The 16,649-nt window shown below is 50.6% G+C and overlaps 1 protein-coding gene across 8 annotated transcripts in view; it reads left to right on the top strand.

Moving 5' to 3' along the window:
- Positions 1-16,649, top strand: part of LOC123605291 (anther-specific proline-rich protein APG-like) — a 47,470-nt gene that overhangs the window by 20,625 nt on the left and 10,196 nt on the right. For 5 of the 8 annotated variants that reach the window (XR_006715710.1, XR_006715711.1, XR_006715709.1 and 2 more), the window contains 2 exons: positions 9,512-9,621; positions 9,910-10,105. The exons of 2 other annotated variants lie outside the window; for them this stretch is intronic. Coding sequence is in view for 1 of the 6 variants with exons in the window: in XM_045491943.1 (XP_045347899.1) it covers positions 9,910-10,105 (196 nt within the window). In the remaining 5 variants the exon portion in view is untranslated. The remainder of the gene's footprint in view (positions 1-9,511; positions 9,622-9,909; positions 10,106-16,649) is intronic. One more of the 8 variants, XM_045491943.1, reaches the window with a different exon arrangement.

The following is a 16,649-nucleotide window of genomic DNA, read 5'->3' as shown; positions in this document are numbered from 1 at the left end:
CCCCCGTTCATGCTCTGTCTCTCTGCCTCAAAAATAAATAAACATTAAAAACATTTTTTTAAGTGGTAAATTGTATGGTTTGCATACTTTGCCTCAATTTGGAATAATCCTCATAAGCAGTAATAAATCCATGCCCCCCAGCTGACCTCCCCCAAGCCCGCCCGGGGTCCTCACGACCAACCCCAGGAGCTGGCTGGCAGATGGGAAGATGCTCCCAATGAGAAGCATCAGGCCTGGCTGGTCACCCCCGGGGAAAACCCGAAGGCTACTTCCTCTAGGCAGGATCACAGCTGTATTTATGGAGGGGGCGTGGAGGTCCTCGTCGCGAAGCTGTCTGTCGTCCTCGGCCCTCCTGAGATCAGTCGCTCAGCCCACATGGCAGGATGGAATTAGGAGGCCCTGAGTCAGCACAGGCAGTAGTTCCTGCCCAGAGCCTCGCTTGGCCCACAGGGGAGGAAGAGAAAAGCCGCCCTCTCAGCGGCTGGACGCCTGGTGCTCCCTTGAACGAGCATCCGCTGGCCCCTTTGCTCTGGTGTTAATCAAATCTGGCAGAATGGCCTGCCGTGCTACCAGACACTGCTGGATGCCTGGATTTGGATTTGTTTCCCTTCATCTTTAAAATTTCCAAAAAAAAAAAAATGGGGCGCCTGGGTGGCTCAGTCGGTGAAGCGTCCGACTTCAGCTCAGGTCACGATCTCGCGGTCCGTGAGTTCGAGCCCCGCGTCGGGCTCTGGGCTGATGGCCCGAAGCCTGGAGCCTGCTTCCGATTCTGTGTCTCCCTCTCTCTCTGCCCCTCCCCCGTTCATGCTCTGTCTCTCTCTGTCTCAAAAATAAATAAACGTTAAAAAAAATAAAAAATAAAAAATAAAATTTCCAAAAAAAAAAAAAAAAAATAGGAGAGGCCAGGGATTATGTTTCTTTTCTTTCTTTCTTTTTTTTTTTTTTTTTAATGTTTATTTTTGAGCGCGAGAGAGAAACAGAGCATGAGCAGGGGAGGGGCAGACAAAGAGAGGGAGACACAGGATCCGAGGCTGGCTCCAGGCTCCGAGCTGTCAGCACAGAACCGACTCGGGGCTCGAACCCACGAACTGTGGGATTATCACCTAAGCTGAAGTCAGGCACTCAACCCAACCGACTAAGCTACCCGGGAGCCCCAGGCCAGGGATTGTGTTTCTAATGCAAGATGAAGATAGCATTTCTTCTGAAATCAGCCTCTAGAATCTTCTTAAGCTAGAAGGACTGGACCAGTGGCTGCACTGACCTAAGCTGAAGTCCTTACCGTGCCCCCACAAGACCCCTGCCCTCACCTCTACAAGTCCCCACTCATTGGCTCACGCCAGCCACACTGGCCTCCTCACTGTCCTAACAGCCTGCCAGGCACATTTGTGCCACAGGGCCTTTGCTCCTGCTGTCTTTCTGCCTGGAGCATTCTTTCCCCCATCCCTCTGCTCCCTCAGACTTTTCCTCGAATCCCAACTTCTGTAATGACTCTGTTTTATATTACAGCGGCTCCCTCAGCACCCAGCTCTCCCAGCGCCCTTTCCACTTTTCCATTTCTCTAGGGCATGCTTTCCTTTTATCGCGGTCTCTGGTTTACTTATGTGCCATGGCGGCCATCTGTCCCCCATGGCCCTCACGTGCCTTTCCCATTAGCGTTAGAGCTCGGTGGGAATGTGGGATCTTCTTTTTGTTCCTCAGTGTGTCCCATGTATCCGTAATAGTGCCTGGTGTATAGTGTGTGCTCAGTAAACATAGTCAAATAAACGAATTCACTTGTGCCGCCAGTATGACACCGTGTATTAGAATTTGCACAGTATTCAGTGGCCGGGAAGGATTCCCAGACTGTGAGTGATTTGTAATTATTTTTAAGCTAGCATATACTATATTTAAAAAAAATTGTGGCAAACGTGTGCGTCGGTCAGCAGCAGCTCCGTCCCTCCAGGGGCTCGAGGCCAGTGTCTTTCACATCCAGCTTCGCTGTTAGTTTCTAATGGTTCTGTTCTGTGATGTCGTGATTTATGAGAAATATATATTAGGCTTTGTCCCATTTCTGGCACAGAGCTCCTAAAACCCTTGGGATGTCACAAGTGGTAAGAGGGATAAGGGTGTTGGGACGCCTGGCTGGCTCAGTCAGAAGGGCATGCAACTCTTGGCCTCGGGGTTCTGAGTTCGAGCCCCACGTTGGGTAGAGATTGCTTAAAATCTTACCAAAAAAAAAAAAAAATGATAAAAGTGTCTTGATATTAATCATAAGCACACCTGAATTTATATTAATGAGGTGAGTTTTGGGGCACCTGGGTGGCTGAGTGGGTTAAGCTTTGGTTCAGGTCATGATCTCGCAGTCTGTGAGTTCGAGCCCCTCGTCGGGCTCTGCACTGACAGCTCAGAGCCTGGAGCCTGCTTCCGGTTCTGTGTCTCCCTCTCTCTCTGCCCCTCCCCCGCTCACACTCTGTCTTTCTGTCTCTGTCTCTCTCTCTCTCTCTCTCTCTGTCTCTTTCAAAAATAAATAAAATTAAAAAAAATTGTTTTTAAATGAGGTGACTTTTGGAAAGCACAGGAGGAGGGGGGCTGGTTGTCCAGGGAACCAGTGCTGTGATTGGAGAGCTGGCACATTCAGTCCCTCCCCACACCAGCCTCCGGGGACAGTCGAGGGACTGGAGAGTGAATCTACCGTCAGCGGTCAGCGATTTCATCAAACGATGCCTATCTCATGTAGCCTCCATAAACACGCAAAAGGGTGGGGTTCAGAGAGCTTCCTGGTTGGTGAACCAGATGCATTTGCCTGCTGAGCCCCAAACTCCGCAGGGACAGATGCTCCCGGGTCTGGGACCTCACCCTACGTATCTCTGCATCTGGCCGTTGATTTGTATCCTTTCTTATCCTTTGGTGTAAACGGCTAATCTAGGAATTACACTGATTCTCTGAGTCCTGTGATCTGCTCCAGCAAACTGCTCGCACCTGGGGAGACGGTTGTGGGAACCTGTGATTTAAGGCCAGTCCATCGGAAGCACAGGTGACAAGCTGGATTTGTGACTGGTGACAAAGGGGCAAGGAGGCAGTCTTGTGGGACTGAGCCCTTAACCTGTGGGATCTGATGCCATCTGTAGGCGGGGTGTGGGGAGTAAATGGATCTCGTTCTCAGAAAACTGTGGTTGTCCGTTTTGACCTGCCTTCTGTCCCCACCCCCACCAAGGGCTTGCTTTCACGTCACCTCCCTCAGAGTTGTCCCAGGGCTGGGGCAACTTCCCCGGGCGGCATCTGCCAAAAGCTGTGAAGACATCTGCTACCCTCAGCCATCTGGGGTGAGGGATGGCAGAGGGGTCAATCAACAGAGAGACCGAAAAGCCTGGTGAAAGGAAATGACGATGGCCTCCAGATGGGACACGAGGAAAAAGTCAATCGAACACAAAAGAAAGCAGTAACAGAGGACTTAGGAGCAAAACAGATCCAAGATGTACAGAAAAAAGCAGTCCTGTGTCTCTCAGCAAATGTTTCTTCAACCTTGACCGTGGCCAGACACTGGAGATTTAACATCCAGCAGCTTTCATTGTCCCCGGGGAAGCATTTTCCTCCCAGCACATCGATGTGTGACCATATATGCAGATTATTGCTGACCAGGGAAGCGCACCCAAGTTGCAGAGTTTTTCCGGAATTCCATTAGGTAGGCGTGACTGATTGGATCATTGGCCACATGGATCGATCAAAAGCACGTCCCCTCCCCTCCCTAGAGGTTGGGGTGATAGCACAGAGCTCAGCTCCCGCCATCTGATCACGCAGTTGGTCTTTCTGGCGTGGTCAGCCCCCACCCCGAGTCATCTCCTAGCGTAAATGATCTGGGGCCGACCATGAGTCATCAAGTCGGCGTAAATTACCAAGTGGCCTGAGGTTCCCACCATGAGTAACCAACAAGATCCTATCGGGGAAGTCCCGACGGTTTAGAGGTGACCTCCGGAGAGCCAGGACGGACACCAGACCTCTCTTTGGGTAATTCTTCACCATACAGTCTTATACCTCAATTTAAAATGTATCAAAATAGGGGGGCCTGGCTGGCTCAGTTAAGAGTCAGACTCTTCATTTTGGCTCAGGTCATGATCTTGGAGCTCATGGGTTCCAGCCCTTCACTGGGCTCTGTGCTGACAACGCAGAGCCTGCTTGGGATTCTCTGTCTCCCTCTCTCTCTGCCCTTTCTTCGCTCATGCTCTCTCTCTTTCTCTGTCTCAAAAAGAAATAAATACACATAAAAAAATAAATAAAGTTTATCAAAATAATAACTCCACATGTAGGCCAACTGTAGTAAAACCTAGTCATCAGAGAGAGAGAGAGGACTTTAGGATCAAACAGAATAAAAGCAACAACAATCATATTGACCACTGACGTTACAAAAGCAACACTGGAATTCAGAAGACAGGGAATCACATCTTTAATACACTGCTATTAAAAAACAAGAGGCAACTTAGCACCGAAAACCATTTTCAAGATACAGCGAAAGGAAGACGTTTCAGGCAAATAAAAACTAAGAGTTTGCCACCAGCAAACCCACGTCAAAAGAAGTTCTAAAGGATGTTGTTCAAGCAGAACAGAAGAGAAGTTATCCCAAGAGGGAGAGGGCTGAGAGCCAAGAAGGAAGGTTGAGCGAAAAAAGTGATAAATGGGCGTAAATCCAAATGAAGGTCGAATTTGAAATACTCATAATAACGCAATGTATTGTGAGGTTGATACATGAACAGTTTAGAACTCCTTTTCTTTTTTTTTTAATTTTTTAATGTTTCTTTATTTTTGAGAGAGGCAGAGACAGAGCACGACGGGGGGGAAGGGCAGAGAGCGAGGGAGACACAGAATCCAAAGCGGGCTCCAGGCTCTGAGCTGTCAGCCTAGCTTGGGGCTCGAACCCACGAACCGTGAGATCATGACCTGAGCCGCAGTCGGACGCTTAACCGACTGCGCCACCAGGTGCCCCTAGAACTCATTTTCTTAAAAAGCAGTATGGTGTGGGGCGCCTGGGTGGCGCAGTCGGTTAAGCGTCCGACTTCAGCCAGGTCACGATCTCGCGGTCCGTGAGTTCGAGCCCCGCGTCGGGCTCTGGGCTGATGGCTCAGAGCCTGGAGCCTGTTTCCGATTCTGTGTCTCCCTCTCTCTCTGCCCCTCCCCCGTTCATGCTCTGTCTCTCTCTGTCCCAAAAATAAATAAACGTTGAAAAAAAAATTAAAAAAAAAAAAAAAAAGCAGTATGGTGGCCAGAGTTCAGCACATGTTTCTCGAGCATAGAAGGCAGCAGCCCAGATCCCGATGTGTCCGGATGTGATGCGAGAAACATAAATGCAGTGATCACTGTACGATCTCCGAGCGGCAAGTGCCCGGGACGCAGGGTGTGGGTCGGGAAGCTAGACCCCGCAGGGCACCCGCTGCAGGAGCCCCAGAGAGGGGAAAGGCCAGCAGCCTCCCAGCACAGCTGGTTTCTGTGAAACCAGCTTCCGAGGTGTCGCCGGTCAGAAGCGATGGGGCAGCTGGCCACGTGACCTTCCCCAGCCGATGACCTCGTGAGGCTGGGTGCCCTGGGCCGGCTCTGTTTGCACACGGAGAGCCCAGCCCAGGTGTGTGGTGCTCCCATGTCCGCTGCCAATGTGTGCAGGGAAGTGTGCCTTTTTTTTTTTTTTTTTTTTTTTGTTTAAAGAAAAAGGCCTATTTCAGCGCAGAAGGTGGGTAAGAACCAACCTGAGTATCACTGTCACCTCGGGACATAACACGTGGCTGTCTGTTACCTGATTTTGGATGCTTCTCGCTAGCCTCAAAATAATTCCTAGGTTAAAAATATTTTCTTGGCGGGGCGCCTGGGTGGCTCAGTCGGTTAAGTGGCCGACTTCGGCTCAGGTCATGATCTCGCAGTCCGTGAGTTCGAGCCCCGCGTCGGGCTCTGTGCTGACAGCTCGGAGCCTGGAGCCTGTTTCCGATTCTGTGTCTCCCTCTCTCTGACCCTCCCCCGTTCATGCTCTGTCTCTCTCTGTCTCAAAAATAAATAAACGTTAAAAAAAAAATTAAAAAAAAATATTTTCTTGGGGCGCCTGGGTGGCTCAGTTGGTTGAGCGTCCGATTTCAGCTCAGGTCATGACTTCACGGTCCGTGGGTTCGAGTTCTGCGTTGGGCTCCATGCTGACAGCTCAGAGCCTAGAGCCTGCTTCGGAGTTTGTGTCTCCCTCTCTCTCTCTGCCCCTCCCCTGCTCACACTATCTCTCTCTCTCTCAATTATAAATAAACATAAATAAATAAATAAATAAATAAATAAATAAATAAATAAATAAAATATTTTCTCAGTAATGCTAATCATTAGGGAAATGCAAATCAAAGCCACAATGAGATACCCCTTCACATGCATTAGGATGTCTATTATATAAAAACAAAACAAAGAAAATCACAAGTGTTGTGAGGTCCTAGAGAAAAGGGAGCCGTCTCAGGGGCCTGAGCGGCTCAGTTCGGTTGAGTATCCGACTCTTGGTTTCGGCTCAGGTCACGATCTCACAGTTCCTGAGTTCGAGCCCCAAATTGGGCTCTGTGCTGACAATGCAGAGCCTGCTTGGGATTCGTTCTCCCTCTCTCTCTGCCTCTCCTGCACTAGAACTCTCTTTCTCTCTCTCTCTCGAAATAAAAAAATAAACGTTAAAAAAGAAAAAAAAAGAAGAAAAAGAAAAGGGAGCCATCCTGCACTGCTGATAGAAATGTGAAGTGGGACAGCCACTGTGGAAGACAGTTGTCACACATTGTAGCAGGTGTCAGAATTTCCTTCCTTTTTAAAAAAAATTTTTTTTCGACATTTCTTTATTTTTGAGAGAGAGAAAGACAGAGCGTGAGAGGGGGAGGGGCCGAGACAGAGAGGGAGAGAGAGAATCCCAAGCTGGCTCCACACCCTGACGCGGGACTCGATCTCACGACTGTGAGATCATGGCTGGTGCCGAAATCAAGAGTCCGATGCTCAAGCAACTGAGCCCCCCCCCCAAGGAGCCCCCAATGACGTTGTTTTTATACCAGCCAGTGATACCTGATCGTTCTGCAAGCATTTCAACTCCGCAGCAGCTTTTATAAGACTCCTGCAGGATCGGGTTTAGGGGATTATTTCAAAAGCCGACAGCCAACCGCTAACTGTTTTCAGGAGGAAGAGAGACCTTTCGGAGAGCACCACCGGGTCAGCAAAGCCACGGATCAGCACACCAGCGGAGATAAAACAGAGCCGCAGACCCGGCACGCACCTCGACAAAGAGCAGTGCGGCCCCTGCAGGGAAGGATGAGAGATGCCCGGAGACGACAGTCCCCGGAGTGCAGTTCGAGCCAACCTACCGTAATTGCTCAAGCCGTAACCGGTCAGGGCTTGGCCGGACTCGAAACATGGAAGCCGTAAAGCTTCTAGCGTGAAGAGCGGCCGGAGGAGCTAGGTTCTCAGAGCACCCGGCCCTGTTCTTGATTCCGAGGGTTATGAGAATTTCAAATATTGTTCGCTTCGTGATTTGCTACGAAGGGTTAGACGCCACTAACCGTTGTGACACAGTTCCCCCAAGACTGCCCTCATTTCTTCCTTTTTTTTTTTTAAGGTTATTTGTTTTGAGAGAGGAGGGCGAGCAGGGGAAGGGCAGGGAGAGAGAGGGAGGGAGAGAATCGCAAGCAGGCTCTGCCCTGTCAGCGCGGAGTCTGACACGGGGCTCGAACCCCTGAACCGTGAGATCTCGACCTGAGCTGAAATCAAGAGAGGGACACCCAACCGACTGAGCACCCCCAGGCGGCCCTGCCCTCACTTGTGATGTCAGCTGCAAGTTCAGGTTTTCTCAACACCACCTTTGGCTTTGACAACTCACTGGAAAGACAGAACTGACCGGAAGCTGTTACACCCACAGTTACAGTTTATTACGGGGAAAGGATGCTACAGATTCAGATCAGCCAAGAGAGAGGCGCCCAGGCCGCGTGTGGGACAAGTGCCAAACGTGCAGCTTCTCTTGTCCTCTCCCTGTGGGGACAGGACAGATTTACTCTCCCAGCATCGGTGTGTGATATGTCCGGAAGACTGGAGCATCACCAGCCAGGGAAGCTCACCCAAGCACAGGGGGTGAGGTTTGCTGGGAGCCCTAGTACGTGGGGACATTTGACCAATTAGTCGATTGCCCACAAGGTTGATCTCAGTCTCCAGATGCACCGATGCCACGTGACCCCCAAACCCCCACACAGACCCCATTGTGGGTCTTTCTGGCCCCCACCCTAAGTCATACCATTGGACTAGCCAGTGGGACCCAAGGCCTTCCGGCAAAGACCCTCCTCTCTGGCATGACATCTCAGAGATAACCTCCCGGAAGTGTGGGGACCACATGAAACCCTACTACACAGTCTCCCGATCCGTTTCCTCCAGGAAATGGTAAAGTGTGGGAGGGCAGAGACTAGAACCATCTTTGTCTCCAGGGACCAGGCATGTTGTCGGATGCAAAGAGTGGGGACTACTGAAAAATACAATTCTTCCGGTATGGAAGTATTCGCGTCATCCTCGAAGGAGAGGGTGTGAATTTGCCACTGAGGAAGGTCTGAGCGCTTGGCCTCGGGGCTGCTTCTGAGCCGTTGTTCATAGAGAAGCCTCGTCCTCTCAACATGACCGTCACTGCAGTGGGATGAATGTCGATGCCCCCTGCACTCACCCCTGTGTTGAAATCCTGAGCCCCCCACCAGCGGCTGGACCGGAATCACCTTTCCCGGACCGGGGGGCACATGTCGCTGGTGGCACGGGAGACACTTAGAAGGTATCGGTGCTGTGAGGGCTCTGCGCCCTTCGGAGTTGGGGCTGTGTTCCTTATCACCTGGCCCCCTGGCTGGCGTCCCCGTCTAATGAGGTCGTGGCAGGGCTCAGGCACGGCAGCCTCAGTGGGTAACAGGGTCCAGCTAAGATGCATCTCATTGCTGGTTTTTTAAAAAATATCTTTAGTGTTTATTTTTGAGAGAGAGAGTGAGAGACAAAAAGACAGAGTGTGAGTGGGGGAAGGGCAGAGAGAGAGAAGGAGACACAGAATCTGAAGCAAACTCCAGGCTCTGAGCCGTCAGCACAGAGCCCGACGCGGGGCTCGAACCCACAAACTGTGAGATCATGACCTGAACCAGGGTCAGACGCCTAACCCGCTGAGCCACCCAGGCACCCCAGAATGTCCTTCTTTTTCAAGTCTGAATAACATTCCATTGTATGGATGGGCCACATTTTGTTCATTCATTCATCCGTCGGTGGACACTAGGGCTGCCTCCACCTTTGGGCTACTGGGGACCCTGGTGCTGTGACCACGGGTGTGTGGTTATCTCTTGGGGACCTTTCTTTCCCCTCTTCTGGGGAAGAACCCAGCAGCGGATTCTTGGGTCCTGTGGTAATTCTGTTTTGAATTCTTCCAGGAACCGCCATACTGTTTTCCACGGTGGCCATTATCACGTCTGTTTTCACTGTCCTTTAGAACAAGTGGCCCTGGCTGCCCCGTATGATAATAGTGGAACATTTCTTTCATTAGATGAAACAGACCACTGAAATAAATCTCAAAGTCCGCTACGATATCTGGGTGCCGACGCCTACCCCCATCTGCTCCGACTCGGCTTCAGGCTTGTAGGCTGGATTTTCGAGGTGAGCTTTTTTTGTTCTTTGCTTGCTTGCTTGCTTTTTTTCCCTTCGCTAATGGCACCAACACTTCCCCTTTCTCCTGCTATTAATCTGGCACAGACCTTCAACAGGGGGGCGGACTGCCAGGTTTTTCTGACTTTCCTTTCTGATGATCCTGCATTTACCACCTTCACGATGCTTCCAGGGGCTCTGTGCCCGTCCGTCCCTAAACACACAAACTGACCCAGACCCTGTAAGAGTCACGCGTCCCGGGCTGCTGGCGTATTAATTTCTTCACACCCTTTTTTGCAGGGATGACGGCTAGCAAGGCTGCAGCTTATAGAGCTGGTCCCAGCTGTCTCCATGGTAACGTTGTACCGTATCAATGTCACCTTCATCCCGCCAAGAACATGGTTCATAGGACCAAGCCCAGTCGTCTCCATGGTAACATTGTCCCCTTTCGACATCACCTTCATCCCTCCAAGAACATGGTTGCACAGAGACCAAGGTAGAGCGTGTGTGTGTGTGTGTGTGTGTGTGTGTAAGATATTGGTGTATTTTTAATCTCCACTTAAACAATTTTCATCTCTGTACATCAAGTTAACAATGTTTTAGAGCCGGAAGTCTCATGATGGGCTTTGACTGTATAAGGCAGCATTTGAAAGCAGAGTATCACAGAGCAATGGCCTCAGATTGTACGGGCAGAGGGACCTTCCCCCAACCACATGACGAAGTAGAACAGAATTCAAGTATGGTCTCAAGCATAGAGGCTATTAGAAATCATACTCTTTGAAAAAAAAAAAAAAGCAGCATAGGGGTGTCTGGGTGGCTCAGTGGGTTAAGCATCCAACTTCGGCTCGGGCCATGGTCTCGCGATTCATGGGTTCGAACCCCGCGTGGGGCTCTGTGCTGACAGCTGGGAGCCTGGAGCCCACTTGGGGTTCTGTGTCTCCCTCTCTCCGCCCCCTCCTCCACTCACGCTCTGTCTCTCTCTCAAAAATAAATAAACATTAAAAATTTTTTAAAAAAAGAACAAAAGTAGTGTTATGATGGCAAGAAATCTAAATATAAGCTATGGCCACCAGCATCTAATGGCTGGGGTCCAGTGAGTACCGGTCGTGACTCAGTGAACGGGCGGGACTTCGCATTTGCAGCCACCCAGGCTGTCATTTGAGGTCACCTCAAAGCCCTCTCTACAGAACGTAAGGTGCAGGATGTAAAGTCATTCATTAATTAATGACGATCGTAGCCTACTCAGCCTGCTGTAACCAGATACCATAGACTGGACGGCTTATAAACAGCAGAGATTTCTCTGCAGGTTCTGCAGGCTGGGAAATAGAAGACTGAGACAGCGGCACATTTGGTTCCTGGGGAGGGTGCGTTTCCTTGCTTGCACAAGTATTATGGTGTCCTCACCTGGTGGAGAAAGCAAGAGAGAGCTCCCTGGGGTCAAAAGTCCCGTTCGTGAGGGCTCTCGCCTCGAGATCTGACCGCCTTCCAAGAGCCCGACCTCCCTAATACCGTCACCAGAGGGGTTAGGATCTCAACATGGGAATTTTGAAGGGACACAAACATCCAGCTCGTAACCTTGACTGAGTGAGTGTGTGCTACGTATCAGGCACTGGAGAAGGGGTAGTGAACAAGAGAGACAGATCCCGGCTTCTTCCGACCTTCGTTCAGCGTGGGGGATGGGCAGAGAAGAGACCAGCGAGAAGAACCTGGAAGAAAGGCAAAGTGGGGCATGGGGCTACAGAGTGATCTCAGACAGAGTAGTCAGGGAACACTCTTTTAAACAGGTGACCCTGGGGCGCCTGGGTGGCTCAGTCGGTTGAGCGTCTGACTTCGGCTCACGTCATGACCTTGTGGTTTGTGGGTTCGAGCCACATCAGGCTCTGCATTGACAGCTCAGAGCCTGGAGCCTGCTTCAGATTCTGTTTTCTCTCTCTCTCTCTCTCTCATTCTCTGCCTCTCCCCGGCTCGTGCTGTCTCTCCGTCTCTCAAAGATAGATAAACTTTACAAAAATAATAAAAATAAAAATAAAAAGGTGATGCTAAGCAGAGCCCAGAATGAAGGGATGGAATCAGTCAGGTATATGGAGGGGAGGGAGCTTTCAGGAAGAAGAAACAGCAAGTGCAAAGGTCCTGAGGTATGACCGTGCTTGGTGTGCTTATGTTCAAGAAAAGCTTTGAACTCCGTGAGCAAGTTGGGGGCCAAGCCGAAGATGATCCGAGGGGAGTTTTTAGGACACGGTGAATACCTAGGTGGCTACTGGATAATCTGTGCTGCCTTCATGGGCATCTAGCTGGAAAGCATGTAGCACGTTTGAGGGCTGAAGAAAAGGTCACCTTGATTCCCTTCTCCAAGGTGTTATATGCTGAAGCTTAGTTTCCTTAAATGCTTTTGAATGTGACAGAGACAGGTTTTTGTTGTATTTTTTGCTGTTTTGTTGTGTTCTTAGGCTAAGGCACATGGTCTCACTTAACTCGTGTTACCTAGCGGTCTCTTGCCTCCTGGCCCCTGTATCCTCTTACGTAACTAACCCAGCAGTCCCAGGGTGACCTGCTCCACAGAGGTGAACTATGTAGAAGCCATTGCCAAGGAGAGTCAGCGGATAAGACCTCAGGTTGAACCAGGCTGCTTGCGCCTGAATTCAGGTCCTGCCACTTGCATGTAAGGTGGGAACAAGGGAACAGGAACCGTATCTGTATGAACACAATGGAGAATTAATAAAGAGAAAACATAGGGGCACCTGGGCGGCTCAGTCAGTTGAGTGTCTGGCTCTTGATTTCAGCTCAAGTCGTGATCCCATGGTTATGAGTTCAAGCCCTACGTCAGGCGCAGGGCTGACAGCACAGAGCCTGCTTGGGATTCTCTCTCTCCCTCTTTCTCTGCTCCTCCCCCTCGCTCTCATGTGTACTCTCTCTCAAAATGAATAAATACACCTTTTTTTAAGGAGTTAGAAAACCTAAAAGCAAAGAAAAAAAAAAACAACCTCAAATGCAGATTTGAGCAGCCAGACGAAAGAATCAGCACAAAACGAAGATAGGGACGATAGTATTTATTGAGTCTGAGGAACAGAAAGAAAAAAGAATGAAGAAAAGTAAACAGAGCCTTGGGGACTTGTGGGAAACCATCACACAGACCAACATACTCCTTGTGGGAGTTCCAGAAGGAAAAGAATGAGACAAAGGGGCAGACGCGGAGCTTGAAATGATGGTTGCAGACTTCCCAAATTTGGCGGAACGAACGTGAAGCACAACGAACTCCGACAGAGCGAACTCAAAGAGACCCACACCAGGACGGGTTCTTACCACACTGCTGACAGCCAGCGACGATGCGAATCTTGAAAGGGGCAAGAGGGAAGCAACTCATCACACGAAGGGTCCTCCAGATCGCGAGCAGATTTCTCATCAGAAACTTTGGAGGCCAGAGGCAGTGGCCTGATATGTTCTAAGTACAAAACAAAGAGAAGCGTCAAATAGCCTACATCTGGCAAAACTGTCCTTCGAAAGCGAGAGAGAGGGGCGCCTGGGTGGCTCAGTCGGTTGGGCATCCGACTTCGGCTCAGGTCCTGATCTCGCGGTTTGTGAGTTTGAGCCCCGCATCGGGTTCTGTGCTGACAGCTCGGAGCCTGGAGCCTGGTTCAGATTCTGTGTCTCCCTCTCTCTCTGCTCCTCCCCTGCTTGTGCTCTGTCTCTCTCTGTCTCAAAAATAAATAAACATTAAAAGAAAGTGCCCTTATTAAAAAAAAAAAAATAAATGTGAGAGAAGAATTAAGACATTCCCCAAACAGCTAATGCTAAGGGAGTTCGTTCCCACCAGGCCTGCCCTGTGGGAAATGCTGTAGGAGTCCTACGAGTGAATTGGAAGGACATTAACTTAAAGCCTTGTGGAGAAATAAAGAGCTCAATAAAGATAAATACGCGGGCAATTATGAAAACTGGTATCATTGTGACTGCAGTTTGTAACTCTACTGTTTTCTACATAATTTAGGAGAGTAATATATTGCAAAATGTATCGGTGTATGTTTTTTTTATTTTAAATTTTTAAAAATGTTTTATTACTTATTTTTGAGAGAGAAAGACAGAGAGGGAGAGAGAGAGAACGTGAGCAGGAGAGGAGCAGAGAGAGAGGGAGACACAGAATCCCAAGCAGGCTCCAGGCTCTGAGCTGTCAGCACAGAGCCCGACGCGGGACTCGAACTCACGAGCCAGGAGATCACGACCTGAGCTGAAGTCGGATGCCCAACCAACAGAACCCCCCGGGTGCCCCTTTTTTTTATTTTTTGAAAAAAGTATAGGGACGCTTGCAGGGCTCAGTCGGTTAAGCGTCTGACTTCAGCTCGGCTCATGACCTCACGGTTCGTGGATTCGAGCCCCGCATTGGGCTCTGTGCCGTCAGCATAGAGCCCGCTTCGGATCCTCTGTCTTCTCTCTCTGCCCTTCCCCCGCTCATGTTCTCCCTCCCTCCCTCTCTCTCTCTCTCCCACCCTCCTTCCCTCTCTCAAAAGTAAACAATGAGAAATTTTTTTAAGTTTATTTATTTTTGAGAGGGAGCAAGAGAGAGCGTGTGGGGGAGGGGCACAGGGAGCAAGAGAATCCCAAGCAGGCTCCCCCGCTGCCACCCAGGCGACCCTGTTTATGCTTTTGGACACCCGATGTATGACGATGTGATTTGGGGACCCCGACAACCGAAAGAAGTGCGAAGAAACAGCTCCTGTAAAGGGGCTTTTGTTCGTTATCGTTTTTAAGCTGGTATGAATCCAAATTAGTGTTCTAACTTCAGGATGCTGAATGTAATCCCCCGGGGAACCACAAAGAAAATGGGAATGTTTCACTACAAAAAAACATAAAAGAGGTAGAAAATAAGGCACGAAACAGCAACGTGACAGAAGGAGGTCCCTCTTAGGAGTCACCCTTGAGCAGGAAGTAAATTCCAGCACCCGCTACAACATGGATGGCCCTCGGGGACACTGTTCTCAGTGAAAAAAGCCGGTCACAGAGGGGCAAATACTGTACGATTACATTCATATGAGGTCCCTAGAGGAGTCAAACTCACAATGACGGAAGTAGAACGATGGAGGGCGGTGGCTGGGGTAGGGAGCCGGGGGGGCAGTGTCAGTGGTCCATGGGGACAGAGTTCCAGCTTGGGAAGATGAGAAAGTTCTGGAGATGGATGGTGGGGATGGTTGCACAACAGTGTGAGTGTGGTTAATGCCACTGAACTGGACACTTAAAAACGATCACAATTATAGGGGCGCCTGGCGGGGCTCGGTCGGTTGAGTGTCTGACTTCAGCTCAGGTCATGATCTTGTGGCTCGTGAGTTCAAGCCCCATGTCAGGCTCTGTGCTGACAGCTCGGAACCTGCTTGGGATTCGGTGTCCCCGCAACCCCCCCGCTCCTCCTCCACTTGTGTTCTCTCTCTCTCAAAAATGATCAAGAAATATTTTTTAATGATCAGTAAACATTTAATAAACACACCCTTAAGAATTGATCAGGCGGGGCGCCTGGGTGGCGCAGTCGGTTGGGCGTCCGACTTCAGCCAGGTCACGATCTCGCGGTCCGTGAGTTCGAGCCCCGCGTCAGGCTCTGGGCTGATGGCTCAGAGCCTGGAGCCTGTTTCCGATTCTGTGTCTCCCTCTCTCTCTTCCCGTCCCCCGTTCATGCTCTGTCTCTCCCTGTCCCAAAAAAATAAATAAAAACGTTGAAAAAAAAATTAAAAAAAAAAAAAAAAAAAGAATTGATCAGGCATTCTGTTCCCTACAGAGCCTTAATCACACGGGGTGAAGACGAGGCAGGGCATCGCTCTGATGGCCAGTCCCACCTGCATCTGAACTCACCGGGGAGCCCTGTGCACACGTGACAAAAGAGCTCTGTGGGCAGCTGGCCACAGCCCTCACCTCACTAACTATGGTCCCCTTGCCTCCAGTGGGTCCCTCAGACCAAAGAGAAACGACTGGGTTCCCACGCCATCCCCTCCTCTCCTCAGACCCTGCTTGCTTATGAAACCAGACACAAGTATCCTTGGGCAGAGGGACGGTGGCGTCGCGCTCGGGGGAATCGGGGCCCCGGGCCGCTTTCTCTCCCTGCTTCCGCTATGGCCAGGCTCATGTCTACAGACGGCGGGTCCGGCTGGCCCTTCCGTTCGTTAACTTCTCCACGCGGGATTCTGGACGAAGCCCACGACTGACTCCGGCCGACTTCCAGATCAGCCCTAGCTCGAGGCAAAGATGAGATCAACTCTAGTGCAGGGAACAGTGGAGGGGGACTAACGGAAATGGTTGGCCCGGACCTGGTGGAGGAGAAAAGGGGGAGGATCTGGCTCCCTCTGGTGGCCAGCACGCGCCACACACTCAGCCGCTGCGCCGCTCCCTTGCCGGCCGCCACCACCCGCCAGGTCATGGGGAAGTCACCAGCATGTCCTTCAGTAGGTGCGTAAATAAAGCTGTCCCATAAATAATGGGATCTATAGCTATACGTAGAATCTGTAGAGACAGTGAAAAGAGCCGGGGTTGCAGGGGAGGGATGGGTCTGATGTTCAAGGCGGTGAAACTATCTTCTGCACATGCTGGAGTAGATCCAGGACATTATGCCTTTGGCAAAACCCACAGAACGTACGACACCAAGAGGGAACCCTAATGGAAACCGTGGACTTCAGTTAATAATGTATCAAGGGGCGCCTGGGGGCCTCAGTCGGTGGAGCATCTGACTTGGGCTCACGTCATGATGTGGTTCATGAGTTCGAGCCCCCCATTGGGCTCCCTGCTGTCAGCACAGAACCCGCTTTAGGTCCTCAGCCCCCTTCTATCTCTGCCCCTCCCCCAACTTGTGCTCTCTCTCTGTGTCGCTCTGAAAATACATAAACTTAAAAAGGGGGGGGGGCGCCTGGGTCGCTCAATTGGTTAAGTGTCTGACTTCATGGGGCGCCTGGGTGGTTCAGTCGGCTAAGCGGCCGACTTCGGCTCACGGTTTGTGAGTTGGAGCCCTGCGTCGGGCTCTGTGCTGATGGCTCAGAGCCTGGAGCCTGCTTTGGATTCTGTGTCTCCCTCTC

This window comes from Leopardus geoffroyi, chromosome A2, assembly GCF_018350155.1.
Source record: "Leopardus geoffroyi isolate Oge1 chromosome A2, O.geoffroyi_Oge1_pat1.0, whole genome shotgun sequence".
In the NCBI taxonomy this organism is placed as follows: domain Eukaryota; kingdom Metazoa; phylum Chordata; class Mammalia; order Carnivora; family Felidae; genus Leopardus; species Leopardus geoffroyi.
This window is presented reverse-complemented; position numbering and strand designations above follow the sequence as displayed.